Source organism: Malaclemys terrapin, chromosome 9 (assembly GCF_027887155.1).
Source record: "Malaclemys terrapin pileata isolate rMalTer1 chromosome 9, rMalTer1.hap1, whole genome shotgun sequence".
NCBI lineage: Eukaryota > Metazoa > Chordata > Testudines > Emydidae > Malaclemys > Malaclemys terrapin.
The window spans coordinates 94,048,371-94,075,996 of NC_071513.1; the positions used below are offsets into that span (position 1 = coordinate 94,048,371).

At 41.4% G+C, this 27,626-nt stretch overlaps 1 protein-coding gene across 6 annotated transcripts in view; it reads right to left on the reverse strand.

Moving 5' to 3' along the window:
* Positions 1-27,626, reverse strand: part of TBL1XR1 (TBL1X/Y related 1) — a 172,433-nt gene that overhangs the window by 23,526 nt on the left and 121,281 nt on the right. For all 6 annotated transcript variants that reach the window (XM_054039322.1, XM_054039321.1, XM_054039323.1 and 3 more), the window contains one exon: positions 3,897-3,999. In XM_054039322.1, coding sequence (XP_053895297.1) covers positions 3,897-3,954 — 58 coding nt within the window. In that variant the 5' untranslated portion in view covers positions 3,955-3,999. The remainder of the gene's footprint in view (positions 1-3,896; positions 4,000-27,626) is intronic.

The window sequence follows — 27,626 nt, forward strand, 5'->3', positions numbered from 1 at the left end:
ATGTTATAGCAAACATATAAAAGAGACCTCAAACATGCCTCTATTATATTTTATTTTAAACGTGTAAGCAATACAAACACCAAGTTAAACACAAATACAGAAAATTTCAGTTATATTAGGTTTGTATTTGCAATACACATGTGGTAGGATAAAAAAAAGCATTTAATATTCTCTTTCTATTTTATGATACCTTTCCTTTTATTTTTGTCTGTTTCTGTTTTGTTGATTTTCTATTAAACACCGCATAGTCCCTCAGTAAAACTGATTACAAGTTATCAGGTTATAAACCAGTTAAAGGGCTCTGCTGAGATTTACCTGTTACTTTTCTGTGCTCATAGATTTTTTTTTTTTATTACATACAAAAAAGAATAAAATGTCTATGTAGCAGAGAATTAAATTCATGACAGAGCATTTTATTTGTGTGTGCTGGCACTTAAAATGACATGCTTGCTACACACTGATTCAAGAGTGGAAAGTTTATCACACTGTAACATTGGTATTGGAAATTAACCTGTTATGTATTTGATTGTCCTGAAAAGATAAATTTAACAGGCAGAAATGTTTAATTTTAGCCAATTAGCCTTCCACTTATGGACAATTATCCCCTTAAAATTCCCTTCTGGGAAACTCTTTTCAAACTTTATATATAGCACTATTTTTGTTACAACAACCATCTGCAAATTGAACAAAAATTTATAATTGTTTTCTATAAATTCATCTAGAACTCTGACTGTATTCCCTTTTTCAAAAAAAAAAAAAAAAAAAAAATGATAGGGACCGAAAGACTTATCCATCACTGCTTCTTGATGCTCTCTCTCAGTTTGAGGAGTCCATGAGCAGTGGGCAGATGCTGTATTACTCTCCACCTTCTCAGAACAAAAGATCAAACCACAAAATCCCACTCAACCGAACAAGAGGAGGATTTTATGTTGGAATTGAATAAATGACAATACATCAATCTAAAAGCAGAACATTAATGGTTACTGAATAGTGGGTGGAGCTCTCTAAATTGGTAACTATACATCTATCAAGCCTTATGAAGTTTCCTGATATTATTTTTCAAACCCAACAGTCCATTTGATGTCTTGATTGATGTATAAAGGGTTGATAAGTTGCCCTTATAAAAGTATGCAGCTCATTGCTACTGAAAATATGCTAAGATATGATTTGAAAAACACAAGGAGTTTGAGAAGAAATGAAAATCCGGGAAACGAAATCACCCAGATCAAATAATTATAGTGACCCAGTAACTAGCAAATAACATTTTTTTAAATTAATTCTTCGTTTTTTTTTCTCCCCAGAGTCAAGTGAACAAAACTGTCCCTGACAAGTGCTTGACAATCTAATTGAGAGAAATGCTTCTACAGCACTGATTTTCCAAAAGGAGCATCTTAACTGACAGCTAATACTCCAAAACTTCAAGTTTTCAAAAAGTCTGGAGATTACTAGACGCCACTGAGCAAAACTCAAACTCAGGATGTTGGAATAAAAGGGACCATATATGTCAAATCCAAATCCCTGCACAGAGTGTTCTTTAATCCAGTGATCCCTCCCTACTAATATCAATAGTGATACTTCAGGCTTTTGTGGCTGATCTCTACATAAGTCTTCCCTACCGTACCTTAATGATCAACAGTTGAGCCATCTGCTGTAGCAGAAGGGACCCTCTTTGCTTGACATTAAATTACGCCTGTTCTAAACCGGGAACAGAACTGGGCTACTCTGACTCCCAGCATCACAATTGTGAAGCTGGTATTTGAAATTGTTCAGTGTGAAATGGAGATTAGACCCAAAGCAGCTGAACAGTAGACATTAGGCACTGGCTGGTAAAACAAAAGTTTAGGGTACAATTTTCAAGCAAATGTAAGTGACTTAGGAGCCTAAGTCCCATCTTCAAAAAGTAATTTAGGGTTTTCGGACCCTAAATTCAACTTACTTGCACTGAGATCAATGGGAGTTAGGTGCCTAACCTGCTTATGAGCTTGTGAAAATCCCACTAGGCACCTCTCTGCATCTTTAGGTGCCTAAATACCTTTGAAAATCTGATCCTTAGTCACCAGGCATTTCTGAACATTTTACTTTTAGTCTACTCAACAGAGGGGCTAAACTAAAAAAAGAGGAAGAAAGTCTAAATGTTCTGCCTCGTGCTTGACATGACACTCAGTAAAAGGTCTGGTACACCAGAAACACTAGAGACATACTATTAAGGCTATCAAGCGTTCCCAAAGATCCTGAAGATAGATATAGTCCAAAGGCAGTAAAGTCACTCATAATCAGGTTCAACCTCTAAGTGCCTGTCACTGGAATGTAAAACAGAATGCATGTATTTAGCATGCTAGAAAAATCTTCTTCCTTTCATATTGCACTTGCCATCATTAATGGACCACGGAAAGTTGGTGCCTATTGATGAAAATGGCCAGGCTTTGAGCTCGTCTTATGGTCACAAAACCTTGGTGTTAGACAGCTTCTTGAAAATTGTTTCTCTTTTCAAGCAAGTCCCCAAAGCAATATTCCCTTGAAGCTGAATGAGAAGAGACATAGAAGTCATCTGTTGGTGAAGGATGGAGCCAGAGGGGTCTTTTTTTTGGCTTCTGCTCTGGGCTGCCATGCTGTAGGAAAGAAAGTGGGTGAGGTAGTATTTTTTATTGGACAAATTTCTTTCCAATAAAAGCTATTACCTCACCCACCCTGTCTCTCTAATATCCTGGGACCGACACAGCCACCACTACACTGTTGTAGGAAAGGCAGGCAGAGAGACACAAAGATGCAATCAGATAGAGATGCAAAAGGCACAAGGGATACGAAAATTAGCCTCCAACAGATGGGTTGGAAGAAATAGAAGAACTTAGCCTAACTAGTGCATCCAATAGGACAGTGAAGGATTTTGTTGTGGCTTTTGCTCTTCAGACAACAACACAAAGAAACCATATAGGCACAGCTGTGTCCCAAATAACCATGTTACGAAATATACACAAACATGCATGTCTAGCTACATATTGTTGCTTTGACTGGTTTCTGAGGGCTTCTAAAAAATAGAAAACAGTGAGCACCATTAGAGGATTCAAACTATTTAAAGGGGTACTACCCTTTTAGCGTATACTATAGATGTCATTGCTCCATATAGGCACAACTGGGGGTGGAAAAACAACCTTCCTTTGTGTATGACAACAGCATTAGACTTTTGCTCTACCCTGCTATCCTCAAGAGCTAGGAGACTTCTGTTAGTCTTGCACTAAGGAGCAAAGACTCACAAGTGAGAAACCTATACAGATAGTGTCTTTAGAAAAGGGAATTTACTTTAGAGATTCTAAAATACATTCCTGGTAAAAATCTATTTATCCACATTTACAGTATGACAAATTCTGTGATTCATTATTGTCTCATTCACTGATGTTTCCTTGTTTGAAACAGAGTCATATTAGCTTGTTCTATTTTCCTACTTTGTCAAGAAACTCAGTCTCACAAAAACAACCTATAGGAGAGCCTTTCGGAGGACTCCAGAATGGAAGCATACCACAAGAGTATTTTTCTGCAGCAGATCTCTTCAAGCGGCCCAGAGCATGAAGAATCTTGGCCATCCAGCACGTCAAAGCTTCTTCTGAGCAAATGAGTTTCCAGAGACTCAACGAGACCTTATTTTATTAGTTAGAAGCTACCAAATTTAAAATTACTAAAGCTGATTAAGTTGCAGGAGGCAACTTAGCAGAATCGATCCTCATGATGGAAACAGAGAGAGAAAGCAACAAGAAGCAGTTCACATCTAGTGGATGAATCCACCTGGTTAAATTATAAATCCCAACAGCATGGATCTACAAAGCCAATTACAGATGAATTATTTCTTGAATATCAAAGGAACTAAGAAATATTAACTTGATAATAATAATTCATGTACTCACCTGACTCTTGCAAGTATCTATATACCAGGAAGTTAACCTCATCACTGCTTATACTCATCTTTATTCCCACTTAAACCATGAGGTCACGACAAAGGATATAACCCTAAAAATAAAGAACCGTAAGTTAGATAGGTAATTTTAAACAACCAATGCCAATTTCTCAACAAATGGTATACAAAAACAAGACACTTCTTCACAATGTTGAAAATGTGCATTTTATTTCACAATGTAAAATCTGTCTGAATTTCCACCTTTAAAATGCCATTTATCTCACACCACTGTAGAAGATCACTCTTTTAAAAATCAAGCCAGATACACAACTGATGTAAATTGACATAATTGGATGGCACTATTTCAATTAACAGAAGAAAGGACTGGCCTCATTTAAAAAAACAACCACCAAAAAACAACATGATATAGGTAATGTAGTTTGTAGCAAATCACATTATTAAACTAGAATTTAGCTTTCACTATTTAAACTTCTTTCCACTTGGTCAATGAAACTAGAATACTTGTTTTAAACACTTATTTTCTAATCAATTTTATTTTCAGGTTCTCAAGCAACAGCACAATGCTGCAATGTATAGACTGCAAGGATGTATTTGTTTAGGAAAAAACATGGTTTTTCCGTTAAAATAAAACCATGGTAATACTGTGGCCTTTGTAAAACCATTATATTTTTAAACAGAATATAAATTTGGGGCCAATTTTGACTTAACAGCATTCCTTTTAATAAAGGCTTTATCTGCTTTTAATTAACATTTGAATATCTATTTCATTTTTTTTATTTGACATCTGCACCGTAACAATGATGGTCAGTGGCATTTATCAACAAAAGAACTCCAAGTACATAGATTCTGTCAGAAATTTGGGCAATATTTTGCGGCATGTAATCCAAACAACCATCTGAAAGAATCTCTTAATTAGGGTTACCATAATTTAATTTAAAAAAAAAAAAAAAAAAGGAGGAGGACACTCCACAGGGCCCCGGCCCTACCCCAACTCCACTCCTTCCCCGTCCCCAAACTCCCCGCCCCAACTCTGCCCCCTCCCCTGAACGCTCCGCCCCCTGCTCCTCCCCCTCCCCTGCTTCCCACGAATCAAATGTTCGCGGGAAGCCTGAAACAGGGAGGCAGCAGGTAAGCTGGGGCTGGGCGCGGCCCAGTCCGGCCCCCCCGGCCGAGCGCCCCCGGCCCCTCCCTCCCTATTTTCCCAGACATGTCCGGCTTTTTGGGATTTCCTCCCAGATGGGGATTTGAGACCCAAAAAGCCGGGCATGTCCGGGAAAATCCAGACGTATGGTAAACCTATTTTAATAGTTATAACAAAGTTAATATACTAGCCTTTGCCTCTGAAGACCTAGATTAAAATGCTAATTTAGGTCACAGTGAAAATGTAGTGGTCTCATCCTAGATTCTCAGTCGTAATCAAACTACCATACAACTTGGTATGATTGACAGTGTATATTCAAGAAAGAGCTGTGATAGCAGAACTGTGGCAAGTTACGACTGAGGTATGTTTACAAGGCTGTGAAACTCTCTCTCGAGGCCTGATCAAACTTTACATGCCTCTAACAAGTGCTTGTAGTCCCTAACTTTAAGAAGTCTCAAATTCACACAAGAAGGGGGACAATATGGAGGAATAGCACAGGTCTTATATAAGGTCAAACTGCACAATCCATGTTATTCATTTCTACTATGAAACCAAACCTGTTAGCCACCATTATGCTATAGAATCCATCAGGCACTATCTTGCTAACAGTCCTGCTCTTCCTCTATGGTCTGGTCTATACTACCCGCCTGAATCGGCAGGTAGAAATCGACCTCTCGGGGATCGATTTATCGCGTCCCGTCAGGACGCGACAATCGATCCCCGAATCGGCGCTCTAACTCCACCAGCGGAGGTGGTAGTAAGCGCCGCCGACAAAAAGCGGCAGAAGTCGATTTTGCCGCCGTCCTCACAACGGGGTAAGTCGGCTGCAATATGTCGAATTCAGCTACGCTATTCACGTAGCTGAATTTGCGTATCTTAAATCGACTCCCCGCTGTAGTGTAGATGTACCCTATATCTACAGGTATGGTGCAACTGTAAATGCACAGCTCATAAATTAAATCAGAGACAGTGAATCTGCAGATGTGGAGAAGAAAATCAATTTTGGCCCCTAAAAGAGGCAGGTCTATTGGTGTAGAAAATCACTCAATACCATCAACCATAGTGCTGCCAATTATTGCAATATTTGGTGTTTTTCTAAAAGCCCCAACAGCTGGGGTCAAGAGACTGAGTCAGAATCCCTGCTTCCACTTCAAAAAAAAAAAAAAAGTTAGTTTCTAGCTCTCATAGTTGCAGAGAAAAGCTTAAAAATGTGAACTGAGTGCACCCTAAAGGCTCAGAAACCAGAAGACAAGATACAACATTTATAGCTTTGGTTTTTTTAAACAATGATTTTGAATGTTTTAGGTTGGCAATACTGAGCTCACTGGTATCCGAGTTTGAAAAAGTTAGTCAAAAATGAAAACATGAGACCTCCCCCCGCCTTTTGACTAAAAGTTAATCAAAAATGATTTTGCAACAAGATCTCATATTTCCTCATTGTCCTGGCGCCAGTAAAACATAAAAGGAAACAGTAGAGAATAGGCCTTCTTGGATTGTCCAAAATGAATATCACTTCACAAAATAGGAATAAAACCTGTTGGCTTCCTCACCTAGCTCCTACTGTAACTTGTAGCAGGGTTGTGTGGTCATTTGATACTAAGGGTCAAGGAGAGGGAACTAAAAGGGCAGCAATTAGTGATGAAAAGCTAAACAAGAACAAAACAAAAGAAACCCACAAGACCAGGGTCACTAGATAGCTGAAATTTAAAAGGCTTTACATTCTTTCTAGGACATTCTTTTTCTTTAAAATAAGAAAGAGACCAAATTGCAATTTCTATGCTACTTGAATCTGTCTCATCTCTCTTTCTTCTGAAGGCATAACAATGCTTACAATTGCTTGTTAGCAGGACCCAATGTCCAGATTTTAAAAGTATGTTGATACCCTTTTCTTACAAATAACGCTTGGCATGTTTAGTTAAGTAGCTTACCTTAAAGTCACAAACATGCTGATAATGAAAAGAAAAAAGTGGGCAGTTCTTCTTGATAAATCCACAAACTAAAAAGGTAATATAGCTAGTCATTTCTGTGGTTGACAAATTTCTGAAGACCTGTCCTGCTGCAAGCTTAGGCATTTTGCCTTGCAAAATACTAGAACAAATATGTGAATTCTATGATTTCTATAATCATTTGGAATTTTAAAACAAGTTTAAATATAATTTTTAAGGCTCATGTTGCTAAACATAGGGAATATATGTGCTTTTCAACTATGTTGTATGTATCAGCAACTCCACCTAGCATAAAAACATCATGAAATACTAGTCCTTTTTAGACAGACTGTTTTGTTGTCAAATATTGTACATTATCCTATTACCCCAAACCACTAGCTAAAGGGAAGGAGTTCCATGGCAGAGGAAAGAATAGTCCTCTATAAAAAAAAAAAAAGTAGTTGAGTTATAGGGGCCAATGTGGAAGTCTCCTTATGTTACATACCCACACACCCTGCAGAAATTCATAACACTAGCGTGGTGCCCCTACTACCATTTTATAGATTTTTTAGATTTCACTGCGTCATAAGAAAAAAAAGAGATAGCCAATATGGAGAAATCAGCTGTGAATACAAATATTTAATATTTAGCAAATAAATAGCATTACTACCACCAAGAGGGCTAGCTATTCAAAGCAGAATTGCAAAACTGTGATACAAACGTACCAGCCACCTGTTCTTTATCCTAATAATTGAAGATAAGGAAAAACTAATATTTTGCTTGTCTGTCAAAAGTGTTATTCACCTTAGGCAAGTAAGCTAGTAACATTTTGCAAGGCTGGTTCAAAGTGTTTTCCAGCAAGATGTTCAGTGAAGTAAGGAGAAATAACTGGCATTTGTCCCTCATGAAAACAGGTTTTAGATCTCATTGCCAAAAGGTGGCAGAGTATAACACAAACTTTTGAAATACTCAACAGTGCTTGAAAAATAAGAAAACATGTTAAATAAGCATAGAATCTGCCCAGGTGAGGACATTAAAATATTAGAGAATTATTACAAGAAAAGTTTCCAGATTCTTTTAGAGCCTTGGTTTTAGACATTTTCTACAGCGCTTGTTTAAAATTGCTACAGACTCCAATACATCTCTGTCACCTTTCATCACAAGGGATCCTGGCTCTATACTTGCAAGAAACAATTCACTACTGAATTCCACTGACCTCTATGTAGAGAGTAGAGAGCAACAGCCAGGCAAAGAACCACCACACATTCCGCTGTACAACAATGGGAAAAGAGGGAGTTTGGCAAACTTTTGACGTAGAATGAAAAGTAAAATTCAATGCAGGTGAAAATGTTTAAGTAAGCACAGAAGGTAATCAAGATGCCACTAAAACTCTCCTTTTGACAAACTTCTACTTCATGGAAGTTCTATGAGACCTTAAGGGAGAGAGTCTGGGTCCTGCTGCGGGCAATTCACACTGGAGTACTACTGCAAAGCAGCTGCAAAGCTGGCTTAGCCAGCTACCCCAATGCACAGAAATCTCCAGGAGGAGTAGGGCCAGCATAGCCAGCTCCACATCGCCCCTTTTCATTCTCCCTGATGTTAGGCTGACTAGGTGTTTGGTTTTTGACCGGAACACCTGGTCGAAAAGGGAGCCTGGTGGCTCCGGTCAGAACTGCTGACCAGGCCGTTGACTGTCCAGTTAGTGGTGCAATGGGACTGGCAGGCTCCCAGAAAACACCCAGCATGTCCCCCCTCTGGCTCTTATGCATAGGGCAGGATTGGGGAATCCAGGGCCTGTGGGCCCGATCCGGCCCCACAGTTAATTTCGTCTGGCCCGTGGGGCAGGGGCCATGAGCACCATCTTGCCCTGTTGCGGGGGTAGGGGGAGCCCTGAGTTTTGGCGCCTCCCTGCGGGGCTGGAGCCACAAGCAGGGGAAGTCCTGATATGGCGTGGCAGAAGGGATCTAGAACTCCAGCAGTTCGCATGTGTTGGAATGGCCTGGGGAGTTGTTACAGCCACACACAAGTTCAATCAGCCTTGAAGCAATGTGGAGGCCGAAGCCTTGTCAGGTAACAACTGAATCCAAAGCAGCCAGCTATATTAATACATCATTAGTGCTCAACTCTGCACAGCCATCCCATCACTTTCTCCTGGAACATACAGAGCTATATAGGATTTCTGCCAAGGAAAATAATAATAGGAATATAAATACATTAAATTAGCTAACCTACAAATTGATTGAAGTTGTTTTTCCCAGAGTTAGAACTACGCCCAAAGTGGTGGTGGTGCTTTGTTTTGTTTTTTCTTTGGGGGCGGGGACAGCATTCAAAAAGGAGGTGTATAGCAAGTGAAATGGAGACAGACAGAATGAGCCAGAAATAAAAAGTAAAAGAACAGGAAAAAATGAGAGAGAAAAAACTAAAAATTGCTGTCCATAAACAAGTTAAGGGACTGTTAATACATTTAATTCACTGATTTCCTGTGTATATTCTTATATGCTTAAGGGAAAGGAATGAGATGGCTAGTATTTTTCAACACTTGAAATTATATGAATATTGCTCTTTACTCTGGATTCAATTAAATCATTGTGAAGAGATGGAGAAAATTCATTATTTATTCATTCATTCATGCAGAATCCTATGGCAGATGAAGGTCTTATCAGCTCTTAAACCCTCAGGTTAATTTGAAAAATATCCACTGAAAATATTTTTTTCAAATTTTGGCAGTTACCTATTGACCCCACAGCAGAGAGGCCACTTGACAGTCTAAAAATTTAACAACAGTCTGGCCATGCCGAAAATACTAAATCTGGTCCTGACAACATTAACTCGAAACAGAGAACATTTTCCTGGAATCCACAATTTTTCAATGATATTTGGAAACCATTGCAATTTTTTCAACAAAGCCTAAAAGTCCCATTTTCAAAAGTGACTTAGGTATCAATAAGCCTATGTCATATTGAAATCAATGCCTCGATCACTGTTAAAAATGGGACTTGCAAGAACAGAGCTATGAAATTTAGATTGAAAAATGTTATCAATGCAAAGAAGTTACATTTTCTAAGCCAAGGATGAATGGGTTGGGGTTCCTCATCCCAGGCTAAAGAGAACACACCATCCCTGATTAGGGACATGCCTAATACCTTCCTGGGCAAATCAAAAAACATCAAAAAACAATCATCTTAAGTTTCCTCCAGTTACCTAGAATTTCCCTCCAGGATCTCCTTTATCCCAGTTCCCTCTTCCTAAAGGACCACTCCCACTGCCTGTATATCCTGGGTAAAGTTAATGAGGGGCATCTAGCACAATGAATGAAGTTTCAGCAACTTTATGCAGGATTCTAACGCCTGCTAACTAGGGAGTCAACAGCAAAGCCCTGGACCTTGTAAATACAAAGTATTTCTCAAAATGCAGCAAAGGAATTATTTTGTTCTGGTAGATTTAGACTGCACAACAAAGAGGTCTATCCAATGCTCTGGGTGCCTTTGAAAAACATTGTGCATAAACAGACTCCTGCATTTACTCACACATAATGGTACCATGACCACAACATGAATATCCCTGAAATGTACTAAACCCCTCCAACAAAGACACAAACATTAGTCAGGTTCTTTTCCACACTTTACAAGAAACCCTGGAAAATAACTTCAATTTTATTTTTTAGCACGCACACACAAAGGTGGAAACACATTTTTTTTAGATTCGTACCATTTTTATGTCCATGCTCTTTAAAATAAAGCCAACTGAATTAATGAATCTGAAAAGGTCCAGATACTTGGTTTATTTATAGATTTCAAGGCCAGAATGGACCATTGTGATCATTTAGTTCAGGGGTGGGCAAACTTTTTGGCCCAAGGGACACATCTGGGTATGGATATTGAATGGTGGGCCATGAATGCTCACAAAATTAGGGGTTGGGATGCGGGAGGAGGTGAGGGCTCCGGCTGGGGGTGGGACCAGAAATGAGGATTTCAGGGTGCGGTTGGGCGCTCCGGGCTGGGACAGAGGGGTTCAGAGGATGGGAGGGGGATCAGGGCTGGGGAAGGGGGTTGGGGTGCAGGAGAGGGTCAGGGGTGCGGGCTCCAAGTGGCGCTTACCTCAAGCAGCTTACAGAAGCAATAGCATGTCTCCTCTCCAGCTCCTATGCGGAGGCGCAGCCAGGCAGCTCTGCACGCTGCCATGACCGCAGGCACCACTCCTGCAGCCTCCATTGGCTGCAGTTCCCGGCCAATGGGAGCTGCAGGGACAGCATGTGGAACCTCCTGGCTGCCCCTACACATGGGAGCCAGAGGGGGGATATGCCGCTGCTTCCGGGAGCTGCATGGAGTGGAGCAAGCCCCTGACCCTGCTCCCCGGCTGGAGCACTGGAGCAGGGAAAGCCCCGGACCCCGCTCCCTGGTGGGAGCTTGAGGACCGATTAAAACGTCCGGAGGGCTACATGCAGCCCCCGGGTCGTATTTGCCCACCCCTGATTTAGTTGGACCTTCTGTTATTACACAAGCCACAGAACGTCCTCTAAATAATTCCTTCTCGAACTACAGAGTATCTTTTTTAAAAAAAATTTGATCTTGATTTAAAAATTGCCAGTGATGGAGAATCCACTACAATCTTTGCTAAAGTTCCAGTGACAATAAATTGTTTAGCTAGATAAGCACTAAGAAAAGAATATGCTTACTTACACAAACTTCTGGAAAGTTTTATTTCAACTCCTCTCCATAATTTACATAAACCCCATGTACTGTAAAAGGAATCTCCCCAGCAATACACCATTTCGCCAAAGGTTATTCTTCACAGTACTTTGCAGATTAATCTTAAGGTCCATAATTTATGGAACCCCATCTGCTAGACATTGGTATCTCTACATGAAGCAAGCAATACAACTTTGCTGTCAGGGGCCCTGGGCATCTATACAGAAGCTGCTTAAGCATCATCAAGAAAGGTAGGGGAGCAGTGATGTTTCACCTTTAAACAGATTCAAGCTGGTTCAGGGCAGAGATTGGGCTGAGGTTGAGAACATTTTTTTGTGACTGATGTGCTCTCCCCATTCTTAGTAAATTCCAAATTAAAAGTATTTTGGATTTCCAGTTTCAGTGCCAAGTTCCAACTTCAGAGTTAATTTTTACGGGCAAGTTATAAAACTTCAGAACACAATAGCAGGTCTTAACAAGAATGCCAATACATTCTTTGCTATAACACTGAATTCCACTGGTATTAAAAAAGTGCCCTTTCTCAAGACGTAAAAATTACAACACGAAGAAAAAGTTTTACAAAATGCTTGTGCCCTATATTTATAAAAGTTTTCCTGAAAGATCATGTCTGAAGTTGATAAGAGTTTCTTATGGTAAAGAGTTGGCCCAACTCAAGGAGAAAATTTTATTGTGGATGTATTTATTAAGAGATCAGTTTAAATTATAACTGGCATTTTCCATTTTCTCATAAGTCTTTAAATGTTGTCTCTTCTTTAATTATATTATTGACTTACTGCCCCAAAATGTCCTGTTTGTTTTCACATTTTCATTTGAGAGACTTATTCCTACCATTGGGCACACTATACATTGGCCTGGTTAGGATTCTTATGGTTTTTGACAATGCTGTTATTAGGGAGTCTCTCTAACCTTCTGAATTCAAAGGAAAACATTTTTAAAGAAAAACTGGCTTTGTTGTAAGGTTCGCATAGTTCAAACGGAAAAAGTATCACTATTTCTGAATTTACTTATCTCTTAACTGCTGTTATTTGAAAAATATTCTTTTGCTTTCAAAACTCAAGAGGAAATGTCAAATATGAAAACATATTAACAAATTTCCCTGTAATTCTACTTAATGAACCCTCCCTCTTACTTGCATCCCATATAGTCATGCTTTGATTGTTTTCCTCCTAGCAGTCTAAAACATGAGCTGCTTTTCACATCTTCATCTTTTATCTCTAATGCTTTGGTCTTACTTTTAAATCACTATAATACAGCTCTGTTTTCAAATACTGAAACATATTTTTTCTTTTCCCTGTCTGACTTTTTTTCCTTAGCTCACTCAGTAAATATTTGTACTATACACTTCAGCTTTACAGACCTAATTTATGGCAGCAATCTCCATCTTTCCATGCCAATTTGAGTGTACAGAGCACACAATGTGACACAGCCAGTTTGGAATTTCCTAACGAAAGAGAATTACAACCCTAAAAGAAAAACGAACTAAAATGATAGCAAGATCCTCACAAGCTTCAAATCTGGGCATTAAGTCCCTAGAAACACCTAGCATAGTTCTATAATAACGTAAGGCACAGATATGGCTTATTTCTTGTTTTTGCCTAAGAACAAGACATAAGAATGGCCATACTGGGTCAGACCAAAGGTCCATCCAGCCCTGTATCCTGTCTACCGACAGTGACCAATGCCAGGTGTCCCAGAGGGAGTGAACCTAACTGGTAATGATCAAGTGATCTCTCTCCTGCCATCCATCTCCACCCTCTGACAAACAGAAGCTAGGGACACCATTCCTTACCCTCCTGGCTAATGGGCATTAATGGACTTAATCTCAATGAATTTATCTAGTTCTCTTTTAAACCCTGTTATAGTCCTAGCCTTCACAATCTCCTCAGGCAAGGAGTTCCACAAGTTGATTGTGCACTGTGTGAAGAAGAACTTCCTTTTATTTGTTTTAAACCTGCTGCCCATTAATTTCATTTGGTGGCCCCTAGTTCTTATATTATGGGAACAAGTAAATAACTTTTCCTTATTCACTTTCTCCACACCACTCATGATTTTATATACCTCGATCATATCCTCCCTTAGTCTCTTTTCCAAGCTGAAAAGTCCTAGCCTCTTTAATCTCTCCTTATATGGGACCCGTTCCAAACCCCTAATCATTTTAGTTGCCCTTCTCTGAACCTTTTCTAATGCCAGTATATCTTTTTTGAGATGAGGAGACCACATCTGTACCCAGTATTCAAGATGTGGGCCATGGATTTATATAAGGGCAATAAGATATTCTCCGTCTTATTCTCTATCCCTTTTTTAATGATTCCTAACATCCTGTTTGCTTTTTTTGACTGCTGCTGCTGCACACCACGTGGACGTCTTCAGAGAACAATTCACAATGACTCCAAGATCTCTTTCCTGATTAGTTGTAGCTAAATTAGCTCCCATCATATTGTATTCGCCTAAAGCGAAACAGTATTTAATTACTGAAATATGAATCTCTTCCCCAAATTCATATGCTATGTGATGCAGGAGAAGGGGCCCCTAGATATTATGGCAATATCAAGTTGCAGTATATTCAGAATTGCATTTGGATATTATGAGTTATGCAAGGCTAGCAGCTCCATATTTTCTTAGGGAAGTAAAATTCTGCCTACCACGGTTAGCACAAATCATATAATGAAAAAAATGGAATTATTTTCGTCCCCATTGTACAGCTTCAGTGAGTGTTACTTATTTTAAATCAAGGAGAATATTCGTTTCTGAGAACAATTCTTGGAAATTGTTTCCTACACTGAAGATGTATTTAAAGAAATGTATAAGTCACAGCTAATGCTGAGCTGCTATACCCACATTTGTTTAAAAGATTAACATTATAAGCTTAGATGCTGGTAAGTCGGTCTTAACTCTGAAGTTACTATTTTTCCATTAGCCCCTGACATTTTTAGCATTGTTTAAATTTATGAAACTCTTTAGGCTACTAAATGTATATTTCTTGTGTTGGGGGGGGGTTAAAGTTAGGTAACATCTTAAATTTATGCACATTCAATACTTTAGTAGACCGTTTTTACGAAGAATTTCTTCTAGTTTAATATAAATGGGTGTATTTCAAATGCAGTCATTTAATGGCAACAATTTGTCTGTTAACTGCTTCAAAAACATGGGATTTGTTTGCACTTTCTTTAATATCTGTAGGCTAAAATGCACTAAAAATATCCTTTTACTTACTTTATATTTCAGTATTTATTTAAAATGGTTTATCTGAGCTACGAGTTAACGGGATACTGTTCTATGTGAAGTCAGCATAGTCCCTCAAGAATACCCAGCTACCATTAAAAGTGATAAAGAGATCTGTTTTGTGTGCAACCATCTTACTATAGAATATTTCACTTGAATATTAAACCTCAAGCAACAGCTCTTACATATATTTCCATGGAATTTTGATGGAGTAGAAGGGGCTATTATCCAGGGTAGCTGGAAGGTTAGATAAAGCTATTTTCAGTATTTTAAAAATATACTTCTTGGTGGCCATGGCTTTTTTTAAGTGCCCAGAGTTGACTACAGACATATTTAAACTTATTAAATTTAAATATTTAAACTGGGGCTTTATGTCATTCAATGTTGTTTATATGCTTAAATTCTTGTTACTCTGTTACAGACAATACACCATATCAATTGTCCAGACCTGACAGACAACAGATTTACTCTCCTGATTTCCTTAATTTGGTGATTCGCATTTTCCTATTCTAAACAACATCATCACAGAAGCTATTAATTAAATCTTAAAGGACAAATTTGCCTGCTCAGTGAACATAGGAACATGCCAGTAAAATTAGGGTAGAGGGGGAAACACTTGGTGGGAGTTTTCTGACTCAATTAGATCGATCCCCCAAAAAACATGAGAGAAGACACTCTGTCAGATGATATCTCTGATGGGAACCAAGAAGGGACATTCTAGTAGAGGGACTCAAGGTCCAAGGGCTTTACTGATGAACACCCCACCCCTAAGGTCTAATTGAATTGCCCAGCAGTAACTATAACCAATACTTTAATAATAACATATTAAAAGAGTCAACCGTAGCCCCCTGAAATAATTGGGCTGTCGTAAGAGTGCATAAAGAAATTAACAAAAAAATTAAGAAATTCCCCTTGACCGTACTCCTGTGTCAATCCAGCCGTTGTATATTTATATATGGGGGGGGGGGGGGAAGAGTCCTCAGAAAGGTAACCTGCACTTTCCAGATCCCATATATGAGGCTATATCTACCCTGTAATGCCTGAGAAGAAGTATAGAAGCCCACATTGTTGCTTGATACAAATCCTGTGCAGAGAGATCTGCTTTCTCTGTCCCGAGAGTTGGCTTTCAGAAAAGCAGTAGTCTTTCCTTGGCCAAGTAACCCTCTGTAATTCCATCCTTAAACCATTAGAATAATGTCTCTTTGGACATAGTAAAGCTCCTTTAGGATGCCTACTTAAATTCAATAAGGCTCTTGTAGTCTGGACACAAAGACGCCAACTTAAACATATGTTTAGGTGCTTTCCTGAAAAAGGGACAGAGTAGGGCGATGCTAAGATTCTTGGGATCTGGACACAGAAGGTGGAGACACCTCAACTACAAGAAAGGAGAAAATTGGGATCAGCCCTGACCACTATTTTGTTTTTAGGACCTAGTCGAACTCAACACTTTAGTGTGTGCATAACTTTAAGCATATGAATAGTCCCATTTGAGTATTAAAAGTTGTGCTCAACTGCTTTGCTGCACCAGGGCCTAAGTGAAAAATTCACTCATGGTTAAGTAAGGAGAGTGCTTGCAATTCCATTGATCATCTCACTGAGTGAACAGCTCCCCAGAACACAATCTTCAGAGAAAAGAACTGAACGAGAACGCTGATCTGATGATCAAAGGGCTGGCCCATGAAATCATTCAGGAAAATCAGGTTGAGAGCCCAAAACAAAAGACCTTATTTGGGGAAGTAGTGTGTCATCTGCCCTCGAAAAACAAAAAAATCCCCAAAACCCGCAGAAAAGTCCCTCTGAACCGAAAATGGAGGCAAAATGCATACTACTGAGGGTATGGCTACACTTGCAGATGTACAGCGCTGAGAATTAAACCTGCCTTCGTACAGTTGAGTAGGGAATTTATTGAAAAGAAAATTCATTTATTGAAAAAAACACAACTGTTTGGGAATCAGAAAGGGCAAGGGGGTGGGGTGGGGAACGGTACGGTACAATCACAGATTTGCGTCTGTCCTGTCTGGAGTGCTGTGCAATGAGTGCTGCACTTCAGGATGGCTATACTGCATGGTGATGGGGGTTGAGTGCAGAGGGCAAGAGTTCTAGTTCTCAGGGCTGGTTGGTGAAGATACAGGTGTTGGAGGCAGCTGGTGGCGGTAAGAACCCGGATGTTGGGGAAAATGGGTTGGAGGTGACATGGGGGCACAAGGGAAAGAGTTTTGGGACAAGGGCTGCAGGGGAGGGCGGGCGCGGTAGTGCTCCGCCTGCATGGCTACAAGCGCCTGGATAGAGTCCATTTGGCGCTCCATGATGCTTATCAGCCGATCCGTGCTTTGCTTCCGGTGTGCTGCGTTTTCCTTGCAGATCCTGCTTTCGCGCTCCCTCCATTCCTGCGCTTTTTGATTCTCTGTAAGAGATTGATGCATCACTTCGTGCAGCTATGTCTTCTCTCAGCTGGTGATAACACGGACTGCTGAGATCTCAAGGTTGCATCTGTAAAGGCAAAATGCAACACTTAACAGAGGCAGCATTGTTTATATCAGACAGAGTAATGATTCCCCCACACTTAAGGAGGGCGCGCCCAGTCTACACAATAGCATAAATTTTCCCATCCCAAAGAGAGCGCACATAACCCACGGGAGCCCCAAAATGGTGAGTAAAGGGGACTGATTGTTTCAGGGCTGTACTGTCCTCTGGGTTTCTGTAACTCGGGGAGAGCCAACAGCTGCAGGGGGCACCTATACTGAACCGTGTCTCAACATTTTCCACAGGAGTTCATCCTGGAAGATATCTCGCTGCTGAGGGTGACCTGGGAAGCAAGGGAGGTTCTTCTACTGCAATGCGGCTTCCACCCTGGCCAATATGCAGCTTGCCTGTGTGCAGCAATGGTCCCCCGCCCCTCACGGCACAGTGGCACAGACACGTTAGCCTGACTAGGACAAGGACCACGGTGGCTCTCCCAAGAAACCTGCGCAAGCACATTGCCCCACGTTCTGGATGAGACTTTCGAAGAGATAACCGAGGCCGATTACCGCGATGTGATAGACCACATCAATATGCTATTCCTCATCTAGGCATGCATGCAGCCCTAACCCTCCTCTCCCGAAAAATTTCCTTCCCGAAAAAAAAAAAAAAAAAAGCCACTTACCAGGAACCTGCTCTTCTGTTTGTCCTCCACCAAGTACCGGCCGCTGCGACTTGCTACCTTCCTCCTGGCTCGAGAAGAGCTCCTGGCTGCATGCCTCCAGGGATTCTGGGGTATCTCCCCCCGCCCTAGCACCCTCACTCCCGCTTTCCTCCTCTTCCTCCCCCCACTCTGAAGTGTCCATGATGGTGCTCGGAGTGGAGGTGGGGTCACCCCCAAGTATCACGTCCAGCTCTTTGTAGAATCGGCAGATTGCGGGGGGAAGCACTCGAGCGGCCGTTTGCCTCGTGGGCTTTGCGGTAGGCAGTCCGCAGATCCTGCAGTGCATCCCGGTCATGGCCCCTTTCCATCATGGCCCTTGATATCTGCCCGAAAGTATTGTAATTCCTACGGCTGGAGCGCAGCTGGGACTGGATAGCTTCCTCCCCCCAAACACTGATGAGGTTCAGCAACTCGCCATTGCTCCATGCTGGGGCTCGCTTGGTGCGTGGAGGCATGGTCACCTGGAAAGATTCGCTGATAGCACTCCACACCTGGCTGAGCAAACAGGAAGGGGATTTTTAAAATTCCCAGGGAATATAAAGGGCGGGTCTGACGGTTGGTCACCTGAGGCCAGGGCAGTAGAATTCTAACTGATGACCAGAGTGGCTAGAACAGGCATTGTGGGATACTGCCGAATACTTATGGAGGCCAATCAGATTGCATTGGGTGGCCACACTGGCGCCGCAGTGCAATACTCTTTATTCTTCTTGAGGAGGTGGAGTACAAGGAGCGCTGTAGCCATGGAGATACAGCGCTGTACGAGCCCTGCCAGTGTGGACGGGGAATGAGATACTGCGCTGTACGCGGCTTTATTGCGCTGTAACTCGCAAGTGTCGCCAAGGCCTGAGAGCTTCTGTCTGGACTCAAAAGGGACCAACACTCACAAATGTCCTGTGTGTGTGGCAATGTACCACTGAAGAAGAAGGGTGTGCGAGCAGAGTGACTGCGTGATTACCAGATCCAAAAACAGAAATCTATACAATCAAACATTTAACAATGATCATACAAGGTTTGTACCCTCACAGCTGATTTATTCCTGTATCCACCCACTAGAAAACCTAGTGTGTAATCCAGCATGTGAGAATGATCAAGAACATTCTATTTTTCCAAACAGTTACTACTGATATTCCCACAATAGATCATTCAGAGCTCTATTTAAGAGATTGTGTCAATTGAATTGAATTATATGGTCTCCTGCTGGTACATAAGTGCAAAGGCAAAGCTGAGGGGTTTATTTTCAAAACAGGAGACATTGATCCTGTGACAATGTTCCATTACAGTGACTTTATTTCTATTAGACACAGTGATTACATCTACATCAATCGTTTGTACTGATGGATACTGGTGCTCTAAGAGTGACACCGGTTCTCACTATATGTTACTGTTGATCAGCTGCATACTGATTGGTTTGAGAATAGACTTATTCGGAGCTTCAAATAATAACTATTTATCTATAAGGAAAACACTTAAAGTTATACTAGACATATACATTAGCTGGTTTCTGACTGACTGAGGGTTAGTTTGTTTGTTTTGGAAACCCTGTTGACAAATAGCAATTAATGACCCAGCAATCTGGCATAGGTCCATTTGTTATGATTAATATAGTTAGGTTACTGACAGTAATGATACAGTCTCTGTGGTCCTTACAACTGTTTTCCACTGAAGGAATCCTTGATACTCCTGCAGTAGTATCGCTATCTTGACAAGAGATTTCAGACTAAAAGGTAGATGAGCATACCACTTGAGTTTTGTTAAGAAATCAATTATCTGTTTTGCGGTTGCAGAGATAGATCCTGAAACTCACCACCTGCTCGGTTTCCCCTTTCCTACTACCCGCACCATCTATAGTTCCCACCAGCTTTACCTATTCTTTTTCTCCTCCCCATCCCTATCCCCCTCCTTCTCCCAACCACATAAATCCAACACACTCCTCAACCACCTCCTCCTCACCTCCAGTGACATCTGCCCCAAACCTGGCCCCCCATCCACTCCACCCCCACCCCCATCACCACTTCTGCCCCTTTGGTCCCTTCCTTTCTAGCCTCATGACCATCCCTCATCACCTTTTATCTCTCCTTGTCCTGCTTCCTATGGAATGCTTGCCCCATCTCTAAAAGCATCAGAGCCATCTGTGTCCTCTTCACTTCCTGCCCCAGCCATCTCCAGGTTCCAAGAGAGATCTGGCTCTTCCTGGTGAAGCCACCTCAGCACCTGCAGTCTCTTAGAGCAACTTCATTTGCTCCTGCACTCTGTACCAAGAATCATCCCCAGAGAATTCTGGTGGGGATGTTATGCTTAGCTTCTCCTGCTGCTTCCAGCTTCTCCCTAGTCTTACTCCTTCTGTGATCAGCACTCCTTCCAGCTCTTTTCGCTTCTTCCCCCACACTGCTGTTACCAGGTTTTGATTCCTAGCTTACCATCTTCCTTACATCAATCTCCCACCTATCCTCGGTGATTTTATCTTCCATGCTGATGGCCTCTGCAACCACTAAACACTCATCTTCTTGCTCGCACCTCAAATCAATTCTTCCACTCACCAAATTGACCATTCACTTCAACTAGGTCTTCACCAAACATTGCTCTCTCTCTCTCCCCGTCTTGGTCTCTTCATTGCAGAGTTCCCTTTTTCGATCATCATCAACACCAATAACTTATTGTCCTCTCTCAGCTCCCTCCTCCCTAGCCTCTCTTTACTTTCTTCCATTGACATTTCCTTTATCATCACCATTCTATGCTCTCGTCCTCCTCTCCCACCACAAGGTCTGTTCTGCTATTCCCTAGTCATAGCTCAGTCCCAACAAGCTGTGACTTCTGCCTTCTACTAAACACTGTAGATTTTATTGTTACCTCATCCTCTTACCTCCACCACTCCCAGCCTATCTGTTTTGTTCACCTGTTGCATACAGCCTGCCATGTAGACAATAAGCTCTCTGGGGCAGCTCTCTATGGCTTTTGCTGTTTGTCTGTACATCATCTAACACAACGGGACCTGGATTAGGATTTCTCAGTGCTATCATGCTACAAAACCAACTGGCTGATTGATAGTAAAGGAAAGTTTTATAAGGCAGGGAAGAGTGGACAGGAGAAGAGGGAGATTGAGAGCTTTCTGTGAGAGAGAGTAAGGAGCATCAGGGGAGTGCTGCTGGAAACAGAGATGAGGAGAAGGGAAGCTGTTTGAGCTAGGGCCGAGCTCCAACATAATTTCTGAGGGAAGCAGTGGGGGAAGCCTTCTGGCAGTTTGGCCTGAGACTACAGAGAGCAAAGCCCAAGAACAGTGGCCTGGCTATCCCAGAGACTGGGAGAAGCCAGGGAGGACTGAGATGCTGTACTAGCTGGGGAAATTGAAACCAAACCTCAGAGAAAAGGGACTGTAAAAAGTTAGCCAGGCCTCAGAAAGGAGAGGCCTCAGTGGAATACTTTAGAAAGAGACTTTATTTGAATCTGCAACATAGACAGACCTTCAGGAAAGAAGGGTTTGTATGCCGTGGGAGATGGGACGAAAGACACGGAGTTTGAGGAAACAGTAGGTTAATAAACTAGTCCCCAAGAAGGGGTGTTGGTATGCAACATGAGCCTTGGTGGACTTATTGGGGTGCTCCTGGGTGAAGGAAAACTGAGGCTGGGTGCTGCAGAGCAGGCACAGTCATTGACAACTTGCCTTGGAATGCTGCTTTGGTTTTTTTGTTATCATTATTTTGTTTAAAAAGAAGTTGCTAGAGGTACTAAGGACTCAAAGTACCCAGAAAAATCCTCTGCTCCTCTACAGCCCATTCCTTCTTTTCCAGTGATTGACTGAGGGCATCAGATCCAATTACATCGGTCTCTTAGACAGAGAAGGCTAAGTGAACATGACCTCCTTCAACAGTATGACCTTGAAGCATCACTAGCATGTTTGTTTTGCTCTGGCTTAAAAAGCCACAAACGCGAAATACACCATATGGGGTTTTTTAAGCAATTCATATGTGAAAATAAAATGTCTTTTGGATCAGCAAAAAAATTAGTCAAAACTAACCTATTAAAGATAAAAACTAGCTAAAACTATACTAGCAACATAATTCAGAAGCACACATGAGGCAAGGGAAACGTTTCCCAAGTGGTGTGGCAGAAAGAGAGGCACAGAGAATGGTTATGGGGTCTTCTATAACCACTATTGGAATGGAGGAGTCATGCGTGTTCGCTAATTGTTAAACTGCTTCAGAAAAGCTCCTGGGTTGCCAGGCACATCACACAACTTCTGCAGTGGTGATACAAGCAAGCAATTTGAATTGGGGGTGGGTGGGGGAAAGACACAACAACTAGGTGGTCTGGTTCACAGAGCAGGTGGAGAGAGTTTGATATTTTCAAAATGCAAATAAAACTGACTTGCTTCCTCATTATTAAGACTGTTCCTATAGGCTATTCCCCAGGAGAAAGGTTTTAGAATTATCAGCTCTGTCAGCATCTAGTTCAGGGATAACAAATACTTGTTCTGAAATTCTTTTGAGAGTGTATGAAAGCTGCCAAATTTTTCCTGAGGCAGATGTTCTGTTGAAAACTAACTACTATAAGTCCACTGTCTCTGAAAAATGAAGGGTGAAATGGAAAACCTCTGAGAAAATACCATAATGAAACAACAGAATTTCATGGGATTGAGAGAACTTTCAACTCCAATTTCTGAGGTTTTTACAACTGAAAATATAAACTTTTAACAAGGGAGAAACATAATCTCCATTTTTAATTACCATCATTTGAGCATTACTACTTCAGAACCTGCTTATTATCTAAGATTAGGCCAGATACATTCCCCTGCATTGGGATGAAGTAGCAGCTAGCAGCATCTCCTTTTACTAGTGGGAACAAAGTGAATTAAGGGTGTTACAATGACACGGAGTATGTTTCTATAATGGCTTCCATTTATTAGCATGAAGGCCATTACTACCCATGAGTCTTGGACTGATGTCAAATATGCAGATTCATGCTTATGAATATTAATACACTGTAGTTTAGACTCACCCCTTTCCCTCCCCACATTAACCCAGATATTAAAACACACTGAGAATGTATACTGCACTTGGACTCTGGTATTTAGTAATGAAAATATGTGCCAGCATTCATCACACGGACTGCTCAAAGCTCTCCAAAGCCATGAAACAAGCCATAGAGCCTAGAATAAATTAAACTTAAGCTATCTGACAAGTTTCCTTCAGGCCTAGGGGAAGAGTTAAGACAAGTAACCCAGAATTGACTTATTTGGTAAAACAACAACAAAAAGGGTAACAATAATATCAAAACCAGACTTCAATGGGAAACTTCAGAACTGGAATTAACTTGCAAACTTGACACCATCAAATTAGGCCTGAATAAAGACTCTGAGCGGCTGGGTCACTACAAAAATTAATTTTCCCTCTGTTGATGCTCACACCTTCTTGTCAACTGTTGGGAATGGACCACATCCACCATGACTGAGTTGGCCTCGTTAGCACTGACCTCTCACTTGGTAAGGCAACTCCCATATTTTCATGTGCTGTATATTTATACCTGCCTACAGAATTTGCCACTCTATGCATCTGATGAAGTGGGTTACAGCCCATGAAAGCTTATACCCAAATACATTTGTTAGTCTCTAATGTGCCATAAGGACTCCTTTAAAAAAAAATAGTTTAGAAGGGGACTTTTCCCCTCCCACACACATTCTCAATACCATCTTTGCTTTTTTGGAGAGTTAAATCTTGAAAATAAGCCACTTTTCTCACTATCCCACACCCCACAAACAATCTGAATCCAGGCTACGTTTTCATTCAAAAATGCTCAACCATGACAAAAAAGCAAGTCTGTTACCAATGCAAACATGATCAAAGGAAATTTGTTTTTTAAATAATACAACCTCCAACCTCACCCCATACATACCTATATGCAATTAAAAGGCTGACTAAGTAGGAAGAAATAATTAAATCAGAGTTTAAAAAAGGGGGGATGTGATACTTAAAACAAAATAACTGCTCATACTATGAAATTGAATTAGAGAAGGGAGGGTTACAAAAATTAAAGATCAACAAACATGCTTCTGGACTTCAAGATGGGGAGGCGGGGTTAGTTGCTGCGGGGGGGGGGGGGGGGGCTCCCCGGGCGGTGTTAACTGCCGCAGAGGGGGGCGGGGTGAGCTGCCCTGGAGGGGGCTCCCCGGGCCGGGTTAGCTGCTATGGAGGGGGAGCTTGCAAGGGGGGGGTAGCTGCTGCGAGGGGGGGGTCCTCGGGTGGGAGGGGCGGGTGGGTGTGGTTAGCTGCCACGGGGGTGGGGAGGTGCAAAGTAGAAGTTTCGCCTAGGGCGTGAAACTTCCTTGCACAGGCCCTGCCAACCAACCACCTTTCCCCCCTGCATTAAATGTAGAGCAAATTTCATAGTAGCAGTTTGGCACTGGTGATCTTAACTCTTCCACCCAGGCCTGGGAACAGTTACATGTGGATATGACATACTGGAGTCATAGGCAAAATGGCACCCACAGCTAGTCTGGTTTTACACCTTTGTACAGAAGGATCAATTTCATTACTGTCCTACTTCATAATGTACATCTCTTCAAAAAAAGGAGGCAAGAACTGATAAAGCATTCACATATCTTCTCTTATTGCACTATATGCAGGATTCCAGTCTACAATCCTTCCTATTAGTGCAAACTATTAGCAATTCTTTGAATAAAACAAAAACAGTATAAAACAAAAAACATTTCACACATGTCATAGCTCCCAGGGCAGCTGGATGTGTGGGTACCTGAGACCTGTGGTTCTTGAAGCAGGGGGACGTCTGCTGCTGTTGGGAATTCCCAGGGCGGGTGCATATGAGGGTACCTGGGACAAAGAGCTGGTAGTGGTAGTTTCTGGAGCAGCAGGGGCTGGGAATTTCTGGATTAGTTGGATGGGCAGTGCCTGGAGAAGGGAGCAGGGGGTTACTGTTGGTGTTGGCAGTTCCAAGTGTAGGGGGTTGTTGTCAGTAGTACCTAGGGCACATGAGGGACAACTGAAGAGGGGGTTTGATAGTTCCTGAGGCAAACACTGTCTCCCCACAATATTCTCTCCTCCCTGTCAGGAGTTTGCAGGGAGAATAGTCACAGGGGAGGAGAGGCAATGAAATTACCTGCTCAGCAGGTAATTCACACCTGCCACTGGGTGTTCGGGAGGCTGAACAGTACAAGGGGTTGTGCTGGATACATGAGATTTCAGCAGGGATGCAGGAAGCTCTGACAGGGCTGCCAAATGCATGAGTATACCAGGAGATGCCTGCCACCTGGAAGCCCTGCAACTAGAGAGGGTTTTTTTTTTTTTTTTTTTTTTTTAAAAGCCTACCTCAATGCAATTCTTTCCACAACTTGTACCACACGTAGACTCCTCCATGACACAATAAACTCCCTTTCATTTCCAACACAAACCCAACTACAATGCACACATCCAATCTCCAGTTCCTCCCAATCACACAAGCACGCAACCATAACTGTATTATGTACAAAGTATGTGGTCAAACACCATATTATTTAGATTTTGCCACTGTGTACCTTTGTAGGAAACAATTCTTAATCCAACTGAGGTTGGAACTCAGTGCGATTGGGAGGAACTGGCTGCATGCTTTTTGGTTGGTTGTATATTGAAATTAAAAAGGGAATTTTTTGTGTGGAGCCAAGTAGTCTGTAAATGCAGCTGGATACTGGAGTTTGAGTAATTCATGTGAAATGAGGTTAATATGGGTGTTAGTGTAAACTACTGATCTCCTCAATTGTCAGTGATTGTGTTGATAAGGAAATGCACTTGAAGACCCTTATCTCTATTGTGCTTTGCATATGAATATGTACTGATGATTCCCTTCAAAGGTGTTGGTATGTTTTTGACAAGACACATATCTGTGCCTCCAGCAGGCACCTACTCTTTTGACTCTTAGGCCTGGTCTACACTGGGGTGGGGATGGGGGAAGGGAAGAAGGAAATTGATCTAAGTTACGCAACTTCAGGTACGTGAATAACGTAGCTGAAGTTGACGTACTTAGATCGACTTACCGTGGTGTCTTCACCGTGGTGAGTCGACTGCTGCCACTCCCTCGTTGACTCTGCCTGTGCCTCTCGCAGTGGTGGAGTACAGGAGTCAACGGGAGAGCGCTTGGGGTCAATTTTTCACGTCTAGACTAGATGTGATAAATCGATCCCCGGTGGGACAATCGCTGCCCAACGATCCGGTGGGTAGTGTAGACATACCCTCACTTTATTCTCCTTAAAGTTAAGCATGTGCTTAAGTGGTTTACTGAATCAAGGCCTCCACTGGAACACATATACATAATATTTTATTACTGTGTATGTGAACACATGTGAAGGTGATGTTGTAGAGCCATATGGTAAATTCCCTCATCTCTGACCACATCTCCTATGCCCTGTACAGAAATCAGTTTCTGCAGGGAGTTATTCTAACACTTTAAACTTCCAAGCAGCAACCATTTTCTTTTAAAAATTTACCTGCCACAAATATGCTTCCTCCTTTGCCCCTCGAGACCTATATTCCCTAACAGAAACCAAATGTTCTTAAGGCAGGACACAGACAGTCCTAATCCAGTGGCAAAGTCAGATCTTGCAACTTTGCAAGTATAGAAATAGAAGCTTTATACCACTGGAAAGGGGAGATTCTTTGATTTCCAATACTTGGTTCTAGACCCAGATGGTTCCTAGATACTGGACTTTTAAATTATGACACTTTTACATGTAAAAATCTGTTGAAAGGTTAATTTTAGAGGATTTCAGAATGTATTATTTTTCTTTCCTTCTAAATCATTGTAAAGATAGCCTTTTACTACCAAGGTAGCCTGCTTGTACATGTGATCAAGTACAACAATTAGTCTCAACAAAATATTCAAAACCATCATAATTTTTAGATATGTTTTTGCTTTTCTGCTAAATATGTGAGATACATAGAATTGATAATGGTGTACTTGTGAGGAATATAGCATATTCAATTCCTTTAAAGCCTTTACATCACACCATCATGGGAGTCTTCAGTGCATCTCTCACACATGCACACAAAAGATCATTTCTACATTTAAGCTCTGCACTAATTGCCCATGCAGGGAAACCAGTAGGGTCTGAAAAAGAAGCTATTCATAACAGTGGTTTGAAAGGCATAAAGGAGCCACACAAGAGGAGAAGTTGAAAACCAGTTCAATGCTTCTTCCCCCTTATTGCTCAGGACAATGTCATATGTCTGCTTTTATTCCTGAGAAATTTCTCAGTTCATCCCAACTGAAGAAAATCATTATTCAAAACCTGATGATCATTCATCAGCATGCTAAGGATAGAGTGTACCGAGATATAGGTTCAGAATCCAGAAACATTTAATATGATATATAAAATTGAAATGTATTTTTATGTGTATAAAGACATTAAGATGGTCTGTGAGCCATTTACAAAGAAAACATATTTTGAATTAAACATTTTCTCCAAGCTAAGTGTAAAATAACTAAATTACATGTTCACAGAAAAGTACTCACATTGCTAAGGTGCAATTAGAAATATTAGCACTGTTCCCCCTTCTGA